The sequence below is a fragment of the Oncorhynchus keta genome, chromosome 19 (assembly GCF_023373465.1).
Source record: "Oncorhynchus keta strain PuntledgeMale-10-30-2019 chromosome 19, Oket_V2, whole genome shotgun sequence".
NCBI lineage: Eukaryota > Metazoa > Chordata > Actinopteri > Salmoniformes > Salmonidae > Oncorhynchus > Oncorhynchus keta.
Genome location: NC_068439.1, coordinates 72140655 through 72152591, shown reverse-complemented (window position 1 = coordinate 72152591; position 11937 = coordinate 72140655). Strand labels below are relative to the sequence as shown.

The following is an 11937-nucleotide window of genomic DNA, read 5'->3' as shown; positions in this document are numbered from 1 at the left end:
CCATCAGAAGCACCAGCCCAGACAGTAGATCCACTTACTACAGGTACATCCATGTAAACTCCATCAGTCCTCACTGTAGTTCTACCAACGTGTCTTATGGCCTCTGCATATGATACATGGCTGATCCTACAGTGCCTTGCAAATGTATTCATCCCCCTTGGCGTTTTTCCTATTTTGTAGCTTTACAACCTGTAATTTGATTTTTATTTGAATGTCATGCAATGGACATACACAAAATAGTCAAAATTGATTAAATGAAAAAAAGTGACTTATTTTCCACCATAATTTGCAAATAAATTCATTAAAAATCCTACAATGTGATTTTCTGGATTTCTTTTATAATTTTGTCTGTCATAGTTGAAGTGTACCGATAATGAAAATTACAGGCCTCTCATCTTTTTAAGTGGGAGAACTTGCACAATTGGTGGCTGACTAAATACTTTTTTGTCCCACTGTACACACAAACAGACGCACACAATGTCCTGCTACGCACACACTGTCTCACTACCCAGCCCACAGAGACGAGTGACCTTGTCCTTGAGACGTACTCACCGTTCTCTCCCAAATCGCTAGTCAGGTCGGCACCAAGCTCAGACAGTCTGTGTTTAAAATACCATGAAGACATTGTTTTACCCTAATTCTGACTAGGACTACACATGTATTGATTATGATTTTATACATTCTAATCAATTCCATACAATTATTTGATTCAGGACGGAATATTCTAATCATTCAATTAACAGATAATTCTCAACTAACAATCGCCCTCACCTCGATTTTTATTATATAAATATATATATATATTTTTAAAAAAAATCATGTTTATCTTATTTTCCATAAAAAGGATTTTTACCTCTCACCATTATCAAAATTACATTATGGCAAGCAATTATTATTTTATCAAACAATTATAGTGATTCATCATATACAAGGTTGTTTATCTGTCCGAAGCAGTGTACCACGTTCGAGTTCGATTTTGGCGATAGCTTCGCGTGGGATCTGAAGCGCTGTAAGGAGGAACTGTCAAACTACACATTCAGGAACTTCTTCTTTCTCTTGGATAGCTGTAACTGTGGTAAAGACAGTTTAACATTTTATATTCAAAGGATATTCGCGCTTTCAAACCACTTGAGCCACAGACTCCAAATAAGTGTCATGATGTTGGAAAAATGTCTTATGTGTAGGCCCAATGAGTGGACATTCTGAACCTTGTTTGAAGTCAGTAGGTAACATGACCAAGGAGCTATTGAAATTTTAAAGTTTGAAAAAGTCATGTAAAATCGAGAGATGAAAATGGACAAACATTGGTGTGCAATGTGTAGGCCCACAGAATAATTCTGAACCTTGTTTTCAAGTCAGTAGGTCACATGACCAGTGAGCTATTGATATTCAAAAATGTAAATATATCATTTTAAAAAGTGCAAGATGTAAATAGACAAAACAAGTGTGTGCAATGTGTGTCTTTGCCATCGGGTTAGCTACAACCAGTTTTGAACGTTTTAGGAGTAATGTTGATTTGTCACTTTGTTGGCATCCCTAACTGCTGTTGGTGGACGTAAGGAAAACTACAGACGAATGTCCAACCTGAAACTTTCATTACCTCGGTCTGTAAGTACCAGTTTTTCTCTCATGGATCTAGTCTGTATGTCAAGTAAGGCTTCTTTCAGAACGATGTTCTCCATTTTAAGTTCATTAATTTAAGTTTTAATCTTATTGACTGTCCCTGTTAGCTTGTTTGTCTTTCTCCAATGTCGCAGCTGTTTCGTCACTCATCTTGAGACTTGCCTTCAACTCTTCTATATCCTTACTGACTAGTTCAAGTATGCGCAGTTTGTCATTTATTGATTTTTACAGATCGGGTTCGAACTTCACGGTGGTGAAAAGATTAAATCGTCTGTGTCTGTAGAAGAGTCACGTTTTCGTTTTGAAATATGTTCCCCTTTTACTCTCCGTTATGTTTGGGCGTTGCTTTTTTTCGTAATATTTTATCGATGGATTTCTCTAGTCTCATGATTTGTTTTGTGTTGTTATCCAGATTGAAGGTTATTACCCACCAGATTGTGTAGCGCTAATATTTAGTCTAATTTACCGATATTGAATATTTCGTTTTTATCATGAGGGGGTCTACATAGTTGTGTTCAGTCCGCCATCTTGAAGTGTTGGCTAAGCATAAACGTCAACCTGCATTTGGAACATTAAATGAATATTCACCTAAGCTAATAGCCAAAATATTTACATCTCTTTCTTGCTTTTTCTCTGTTTTCCAGGTTAGTCCTTGTCTGTCCATTCCAGCCCAGCTGAGATTGTATCTATGGATTCCAAAGGTAATTAACCAGAATTGTTCAACCCTTATACAGGCCATAACTGTAGAATAAGCTACTAGTTAAATAAACGTTGTGTTATACAGAGGACAGGACTGGTTAAAATGGAAACAAGTCTGGAATTTGTTTTGCTCCTATATATAGATGCATCTCTCTATTTTCCCTGTCTGACTCCTCTCTCTCAGAACGTTTTTTTTTTAAGGAGGCTGGCCCTGCGAAGAGGCCAGATCTCTCCATACCTACACAAGGAACTTCTTTCCAGTCCACCAACACCGCTCAGGATGGCAGCAATGTCATATCACCCACAATCTCTGGCAGCCAAATAAGAGACGTTAATTATTACATCAGTGTGGGCTCGAAGGGTGGTGGTAAGTTACCTCAAACTTCTGACTCATTAAATTGAATACATAAAGTACAGCTTACTACCTGGTGTTGGGACATTTTACACACATCCCAGATCTTTTTGTCGCTCTCTCCCTTCGCCTCTCTCTCTCTCTCGTTCCAGATGATGAAGATACTTTTCCTAATTCTGAAGGTAATAACACCCTCTACAGACCATCTAAGTAATGTTTTTTATTTATTTTTTAAATACAGTAATTACTTTTGACTTTACTTGCAAATCTGACACTAAGTGTGAATCTTTCTATATTTTTGGTGGATGTCACAGCCCTTTGAATAAAAGGGCACACACAAGCTACTGAGCATAGATTTCTGTTTCTGTTGAAAATAAGAATTTGTTCTTAACTGACTTGCCTGGTTAAATAAAGGTAAAATTAAAAAAACAATCAAATCTATTGTCTTCATGTTTTGATGTATTTTTCTGTCATTTTGTTTCTTTCAGATATACATGTTGAAGACTGCCATCAAAAACTAAAAGACTATCTGAAGATTAACAGTAAGATCAGTACTATTCAGGAGGGTTTAGCTCAGCATGGAAACTCCAAACTGCTTAATGACATCTACACAGCGGTTTATATAACAGAGGGGGAAAGTGGAGAGGTCAATAATGAGCATGAGGTAAGACCATTTGAAAAAACACCTTTACAAGAAACTCCAATCCTATCCAACGACATCTTCAGATCCATAGTTGGGAAAGACAAACCGATCAGAACTGTGCTGACAAAAGGAATCGCTGGCATTGGAAAGTCGGTCTCTTTGCAAAAGTTTGTTTTGGACTGGGTTGAAGGAAAAGCAAATCAGGATATAAAATTCATCTTTCCACTTCTTTTTCGGGATCTAAATTTGATGAGGGAGAATAAAAGTTTGATGGACATTCTTCATCCTTTTCTTCAGACAAAAGAAGCAGGAATCCTCAACAACAATGAACACAAAGTGTTATTTATCTTCGATGGTCTAGATGAGTGTCGACTTCCTCTAGACTTCCAGAACAACAAGATCTTGAGTGACATCACAGAGTCAACTTCATTGCATGTGCTGCTGACTAACCTCATCAAGGGGAATCTGCTCCCATCTGCTCGCATCTGGATAACCTCCCAATCAGCCGCAGCCAATCGCATCCCCCCTGAGTTTGTTGACAGAGTGACAGAGGTACGAGGGTTCAATGACCAACAGAAGGAAGAGTTTTTCAGAAGGAGATTCAGTGATCAGAAACTGGCCAACAGAATCATCAAACACATTAAGTCAATACGGAGCCTCTACATCATGTGTCACATACCTTTGTTCTGCTGGATTTTAGCCACTGTCCTGGAGAGAATGAACAAAATGGAAAGTGGAGAGATCCCCAAAACCCTGACCCAAATGTACACGCACTTCCTGAACATCCAGAGAATGCTAAGGAAACGTAAGTACCCTGGAGAAAATGAGCAAGATCCACTCTGGTATAAAGCGAGCATCATGTCACTGGGAAAACTGGCCTATCAGCAACTGGAAAAAGACCATAGGACCTTCTTTGAAGAGGATCTGACAGAGTGTGGCATTGATGTCAGAGAGGGGTCCATTTTTTCAAGGGTTTGTTCAGAGATGTTCAACACAGAGTTTGGACTGTACGAGAGCAAGACGTACCAATTTGTGCATCTGAGCATCCAGGAGTTTCTTGCTGCTGTGTATGTTTTCATCTCATTCAAAACCAGCAATGAAAATCCAATGCTAGAAGAACAACACTGCTCCAAAGGCAAAGACATCTACTTAAGTGCAGTAGATAAGGCCGTTCAAAGTGAGAATGGGCACCTAGACCTTTTCCTCCGCTTCCTTCTCGGCCTCTCGCTGAAGAGCAATCAAGACATCTTACAAGGTTTACTGATAGAAAAAACAGGCAGCTCACAGACCAATGAGAAAACAGCCATGTATATTAAGATGAAGATCAAGGAAAAGCCCTCTCCAGAGTGTTGCATCAATCTGTTCCACTGTCTGAATGAGCTGAATGACCATTCCTTACAGGAGGAAATCCAAAGCTACATAAGGTCTGGAAGTTCCTTGTTTGCCAGACTCTCATCTGCACAGTGGTCCGCTCTGGTCTTTGTGTTGCTGACTTCCACGGACGAGCTGGAAGTGTTTGACCTGAAGAATTACATCAGATCGGATGAGTGTCTTCTGAGGCTGCTGCCAGTGGTCAAAGCTTCTAGAACCGCTCTGTGAGTATTTGGTCAAATCGATGTACTGAAAGTTAGCAAATCAATATTCTATTACTTGATGGTAATTGAATTTCGTAGTCCCTGGACAAAATCATACTACTGATCTATTCAAGAGAAGATAATTAATTTCTATAAGTAACCACCATGTTACCCGTTCTAAAATGCCATGGTTCATTTGTGCAGTATTTTTCGCTCTGTGAAGGAAGTTTTGGAGACAGAAGATGTCGTCTGATAACTCATTACATTTGACAATATATTTTCCCAGACTCAATGGATGTAAACTTACCTGGAGATGCTGTGAAGCACTGGCCTCAGCTCTCAGCTCAAAGTTCTCTAGTCTGAGACAGCTGGACCTAGGAAACAATGACCTGCAGGACTCAGGAGTGAAAACACTCTGTGCTGGACTGGGGAATCCACTCAATAAACTAGATACACTGAAGTAAGACAATCTTCTGAGCGTGAAATTAGATTTTAAATGCTAGATAACTGTATTTACGGCCAACAATGAGTTGTGATTTGATTTGTACTACCATTTAGTGCACATCCCTATAGTAAGTGTATGCCATTTAATTGTAGAATGTCTCTCTTCAGACTGTCTCAGTGTAATATCACAGAGGAAGGCTGTGATTCTCTGGCTTTAGCACTGAGGTTAAACCCATCACACCCAAGAGAACTGGACCTGAGTGGAAATAATCTAGGAGACTCCGGTGTAAAAATGCTCTCTACTGTACTCAAAGATCCACAATGTAAACTGCAGAAACTGAGGTGAGTATTCTGATCAGTGGAATTAAGCAAAAACAATTGCATTAGAAAAAGGTTACTGTGGAGGTAGATTCCCATTGACCCGGCGAAGGCACACCTGAGTAAGAATCCTAGCTTAGTTTCACCTTTTTACCACGTTACCATTACTTTCCCTTCCTTATGGAGACCTTATCAACAGACATTTGAAAGTCAATATGCTTTTTAGACTGTCACACATTCAACATTGTGTGTTTTGTAGTAGATTTGACTAATTTGATAAAAATGTATTCAGAAAGTCCAAATAGATATATGACATGTAGAACAGACATGCTTCTCTGTCATGTGGAGAAAACAAACAGAAGACCATTTGATGTGCAACATTAAGGACAGTACACCTTCCACAGTACACCTTAATACAGGATTAAGACATGTTCAGCATGCACCTGTCTAAACACAAGCAGCAGCATTCACTTAAAGTAAACCGGGAATTTTTACCTCATCAAATCTGAAGTTTACTTGCTAATTGTTTTCCTCAAATTATGGCATGAGTGTTGCCTGTGTGGTTCATATAAACATATATAACAATCATTGATTTCTTTAAACTCATGAAACCAGTTATAGGCTAGCATTAGGGCCGGGGTGATACCAGTATTACGACAGTATCTTGGCAAGGAAACAAAATACAAAGCAGATGTAACTTATTTAGGAAAACAGCTCTAATTGTTGGAAACAAACCACATTATGTTGTCATCCAGAGTCACATGTATTTATTTTCCAAGCTATTCAGCAGGTTTTTTAAGGACCAGACAGTTTGGTCTGCTTCATGTTTGATTTTTTGCCATAGAAGAAATATTGCGATACTGGTATCATCACAGCCCTAGCTAACATATGGTTGTGGCTATGTGTGCCCCTTCCTCCCCAAAAATAGAATTTCTGGGTAATATTTCTGGCCATTTAGGTGACCCATTTCGAGCCAAATGTTCCATAATTAACATGAATGATTTTTGTAAAACTACAATGCTTTACTTCTATTCACAATGACACTGAATATTTTCTAAATGTGAATCATCTTTTGAGGCAAAGAGTTGAATGTTTTTACATTAACTAACATCACAGGATGTCAGGCTGTGGAGTCTCAGAAGACGGCTGTTCATCTCTGGCTTCAGCCCTGACGTTGAACCCCTCACACCTGAGAGAGCTGGATCTAAGCAGGAATGGCCCTGGAGGCTCAGGAGTGGAAAAGCTCTCTGCAGTACTGGTGGATACACACTGTAAACTTGAGACGCTGAGGTGAATAATTGAATAGTCTTTTCTTTACACACTATCCCATATTTCTGAGTGAAGAGTGATGGCGTTATTCCTTCTTTCTGTAGGCTGTCAAACTGTAGTATCACAGAAGAAGGCTGTGCTTCTCTGGCTTCAGCTGTGACGTCAAACCCCTCTCACCTGAGAGAGCTGGACCTGAGCGGGAATAACTTAGGAGACTCAGAATTAGAACGGCTGACAGTTGTTTTGAAGAATCCACAGTGCAAACTTGAGAAACTGCTGTAAACAACTCATTATTTTGAGCACTTTTAGAAATGTTTTCATAGATAATATTTTATGTTATTGACATTTTCAATTCAACACAATGGTCATATTTTACATTAACTAGACTATATAACAATGCATATGAAATAATGTGCACCTCATGTTACCAATCTTAAAAAATGTTCACTTCTCTCCAAAGGCTTAAAAAATGCACATTCACAGTGGAAGGCTGTGCTGCTCTGGCTATGGCTTTAGCCCTGAGGCCAAGACCATCACCCCTGAGAGAGCTGGACCTAAGTGAGAACCAACCTGGTAACTTAGGAGTAAAACTACTCTCTTCTGTACTGGAGGATAAACGCTGTACACTGGAAACACTGAGGTAAATACTGTGTCCTCATGGTGGTTGGTTTAAGCAGGGCAATAAGTCGGGACTGAACCGGCAGACTGTATTTGGTTCGGCAGCACTGCTCTGCGGCTGACGCTGTTCTGTTTCCACCCTTCTGGGTGTGTGTGTTGTGAGGTTTGGTCAAATAAACAATAAATGATCTGCTCTATATCTCCCTAGGTTGAATGATTGCAACCTCACTGAGAAATGCTGTGAAGCGCTGGCTTCAGCTCTCAGCTCCAGCACTTCAAGTTTGAGAGAGCTAGACCTGGGGAACAACAAACTCCACGATGTGGGGGTGAAGCTGTTCTCTGTTGGACTGGGGAATACCTACTGTAATCTTGCAACACTGAGGTAAGAGAGCTAAATTATACATGATACTTTTGTATATATAGTGTATGTGGACACCCATTTAAATAAGTGGATTAGGCTATTTCAGCCACACCTGTTGCTGACAGGTGTGTAAAATCGAGCATACAGCCATGCAATCTCCGTAGACAAACATTGGCGGTAGAATGGCCTTACTGAAGCGCTCAATGACTTGCACCGTCATAGGATGCCAACTTTCTGACAAGTCAATTCATCAAATTTCTGCCCTGCTTGAGCTGCCCCAGTCAACTGTAAGTGCTGTTATTGTGAAGTGACAACGTCTAGGAGCAACAACGGATCAGCCACGAATTGGTAGGCCACACAAGCTCACAGAACGAGTCCGCTGAAGTACTTAGCATGTAAAAATAGTTTTTCCTCGGTTGCAACACTCACTACCAAGTCCCAAACGGCGTCTGGAAGCAACTGCAGCACAATAACTGTTAGTTATAAGCTTCATGAAATGGGTTTACATGGCCGAGCAGGCGCACACAAGCTTAAGATCACCATGCGCAATGCCAAGCCTCTGCTGGAGTGGTGTAAAGCTCACCGACATTGGACTCTGGCCTAATGGAAATGCATTCTCTGGAGTGATGAATCACGCTTCACCATCTGGAAGTCAGATGGACAAATCAGGGTTTGGCAGATGCCAGGAGAAACGCTACCTGCTCCAAAGCATAGTGTCAACTGTAAAGTTTGGTGGAGGAGGAATAATGGTCTGGGGCTGTTTTTCATGGTTGGGCAAGGGCCCTCATAATGCTACAGCTTACAATGACATTCTAGATGATTATGTGCTTCCAACTTTGTGGCAACAGTTTGGGGAAGGCCCTTTCCTGTTTCAGCATGACAGTGACCCCGTGCACAAAGTGAGGTCCATACAGAAATGGTTTGTTGAGGTTGGTGTGAAAGAACTTGACTGGCTTGCGCAGAGCCTTGACCTCAACCGTATCGAACACCTTTAAGATGAATTGGAACGCTGAATGCAAGCCAGGCCTAATCGACCAACATCAATGCCCGACCTCACTAATGCTCTTGTGACTGAATGGAAGCAAGTAGTCCCCGCAGCTATGTTCCAACATCTAATGGAAAGCCTTCCCAGAAGAGTGGAGACTGTTGTAGCAGGACCAACTCCATATTAATGCCCATGAATTTGAAATTAGATGTTCAACGAGCAGGTTTCCATATACTTTTGGTCATGTAGTGTACGTGTCCTAAAATTAAGTATCACAAATTTAATCATTTTGATTGATTAAACTTGAGTTAGATAATGGAGAAGTTAGACAATCTTGAAGGTGACAGATGATTCATATTATTTAACAATGTATATTAATCAATAAATGTTATATTGCAATGTACAGTATATTGGATGATCGTATTGAATCTACAAATGATACACTACTACTTATTGGATGATTATGATGCATTGATAAATATGTCTTATGCTTCTCTCTGTAGGCTGTCAGATTGTGGTGTCACAGCGAACGGGATTTTCTTCTTGTCTTCAGCACTCAAGACAAATCCCTCATTCCTGAGAGAGCTGGACATGAGTCGGAATAGTCTAGGAGATTCAGGAGTAAACCTGCTCTCTGCTGTACTGGAGAATCTACATTGTAATCTGGAGACATTGCAGTACGTATTGTGACCATTATATTAGAAGGTATATGTTATTTTAACTATAAAGCGATTTTTAACACATTCCAATCAAAAATTGTATTTCCTTCAGCTTGAAGGACTGCAATCTCACTGCGAGATGTTGTGGTGCCCTGGCCTCAGCTCTCAGCTCAAAAGGCTGTAGTCTGAGAGAGCTGGATCTGAGTGGCAACGAGCTGAAGAATTCAGGAGTGGAACTGCTCTGTGTTGGATTGGGGAGTCCTCACTGTAAAGTGAAGACACTCCGGTAAGCTCCATAGAAATATAATTAACATATACCCTCAGACTATGTCTAATTCCAATTCTATGATATCATTGACTTGAATCACATAAATTAGCACCACAACAAAAACAGTACATCAGAATGACTACACTTTGGAAGATAATGTTAGGCTGAGACATTCAATCACACTGATTTCTGAGCTGGGTTCGGTGTAGGCCAGGGTTGGGGTCAATTCAGGAAGTACATAGGAATGTCTATCATACTTTTCTTACAATGTTTTTCAATTAGGAACATTTGGGATTTGGTTTACTTTCTGAGTTGCCTGGAATTTACCGCAACCCTGGTGATGGCAACATCTGTAAGATACACAAGCGTGTGCACCTAACACTAACACACAATGTGTGTGTGTGAGGAAACCTGGGTGTTTTATCTAAGCCTTTTCTCCCTCTGGTGGCGAGAACACACATACAGTACATTCTATTCTATTGTACATGTAATATTCATCTCTTGCTGTCAAGTCAATTAACATTCCTTTACGTAATAATACTTGATTATAGAATTGCTGTTTTGAGTCTGCTTATCTGACCAATGTAACTAGGGTTTACAGACAGTTTTTTCATGTTTTCTCCCTCCTTGCTCTCTCGGTCTTTCTCCTCCCTCTCTCACTTTCTCTGCAGAATGTCACGCTGTAGAGTCACAGATGGGGGATGTTCTTCTCTGGCTTCAGCTCTGTTGTCCAACCCGTCACACCTGAGAGAAATTAATCTGGACAACAATAACCCTGGGTACTCTGGATTGAGACTGCTCTCTGCTGTAATGGAGGACCCAACCTTTAAACTGGAGACACTGAGGTTAGTGCTTTTGAAATGTTCAGGGCCCAGTTTTTCAAAAACATTTAATCCAGATCACAATGATCCTGTGCTGTCTCAATCCGGTTTCCCCATTCGATTTTGGAAACACACAGGAAGACAATATTTAGACTTAATGTCATATAACATATTTTTGTAGCATATAATGGGATTTTTCATTTAGTCTTAGTACGACATTCCAAAATAAAAAAGGGACCACATCTGGAGGGGGATCAGAATTTAATACAACACAGGATTATTTTGATCTGGATTAAATGTTTTTGGAAAAACTGGGTCCAGAAAATCTATATCAGATCTGAGTTCAAATACTATTTTGAAGTAATTTTAAATACATTAGCTGGGCTTGATTTGTACTTTCATTTATCAATAGAACCAATAGAATAGTCGAGTGCAAACCCTTCCCACCTGGCACTATTGGCAGGCAACATCAAACACAAAGTATTTGAAAGATTTCAAATAGTTATTTTAACCCAGGTATTTTGATATTAATGTTGATCAATAGTTGCATTCTTTTGGGACATTAATCAAATATGGGTATCTTTGACCTGAATGATTGTCTATGTTTATCAATCTATCAACAGTGCATGGCCTTATCCTGTGGGGAGAGAGAAATGATCGAAGGACATAATGGATGAATTCTGTGTCCAAAAACACAATGTACAGAGCAGATATATATTTGTACTGATAAATATTTGTAGATGTTTGTACATATCTGTAGATGTTTTATGACATAATGAATGACTGCCTGTATCCAAAGATGCAGTGTACTGAGCGGATGCATTTTTCCATGTAGATATTTTATTATGTGGGTGATTTTTCTACAGCTGTTCATTTTTCAATGTATGCTATGAGTCTCGAGGCTGGGAATTGGATTCAGGCACACCACTATGGTACGTTGTTATTATTTGTTTTCCAGTTATGCATGTTCAATCAATATTTCAATAAAGAAGCATTAACAGATTATAATTTGCCTTTGTCAGTTGTGGAATTATTATTTTACAGCTGTCATCAAACACAGGATATAAAATGTTTTACACTATTAGCTGGTAATTATTGGTGCTATAACAGGACAGACACCCATAATATTTGAACCAGACACCTTTCGGTTACTGGCCCAATGCTCTAGCTGCTAGGCTACTGGGATGCATCCCAAATCTCCTGAAGTGTGAACTTGTTCACTACATCCCACAAATAGAATAGCATTGAATTGGGGGAGGTATGGGCTAGTTTATACCGGTCATTCCAGTAAAGGGATGTGATC

General features: G+C 39.7%; 1 protein-coding gene across 7 annotated transcripts; it reads left to right on the top strand.

Moving 5' to 3' along the window:
• Positions 1-929: 929 nt before the first annotated feature.
• Positions 930-11644, top strand: LOC118372427 (NACHT, LRR and PYD domains-containing protein 3-like). Of its 7 annotated transcripts, none has more exons than XM_035758304.2 (16): positions 930-1075; positions 1504-1608; positions 2268-2324; positions 2524-2689; positions 2827-2856; positions 3163-4912; positions 5178-5351; positions 5504-5677; positions 6770-6943; positions 7027-7200; positions 7383-7562; positions 7749-7922; positions 9390-9563; positions 9658-9831; positions 10485-10658; positions 11258-11644. In XM_035758304.2, the coding sequence occupies exons 2-16, from the start codon at positions 1576-1578 to the stop codon at positions 11289-11291; spliced, it is 3642 nt and encodes a 1213-aa protein (XP_035614197.2). In that variant the 5' UTR covers positions 930-1075; positions 1504-1575; the 3' UTR covers positions 11292-11644. The 7 variants fall into 7 exon arrangements, with proteins under 7 accessions (XP_035614197.2, XP_035614201.2, XP_035614198.2 ...); XM_035758305.2 differs by having other exon boundaries at positions 962-1075; positions 1561-1608; XM_052471241.1 differs by having other exon boundaries at positions 977-1075; positions 1561-1608; positions 2507-2689.
• The last annotated feature ends 293 nt before the right edge of the window (positions 11645-11937 follow it).

What these genes read in the sequence shown, in the direction of transcription:
- LOC118372427 (XM_035758303.2), top strand. Translation starts at nt 1,932, where the DNA reads ATGTTCCCCTTTTACTCTCCGTTATGTTTGGGCGTTGCTTTTTTTCGT. An exon ending in TGTTGTTATCCAGATTGAAG is followed by an intron (nt 2,043 to 2,267) that starts GTTATTACCCAC and finishes TCTGTTTTCCAG; the next exon opens with GTTAGTCCTTGTCTGTCCAT. An exon ending in TTTAAACTGGAGACACTGAG is followed by an intron (nt 10,659 to 11,257) that starts GTTAGTGCTTTT and finishes ATCTATCAACAG; the next exon opens with TGCATGGCCTTATCCTGTGG.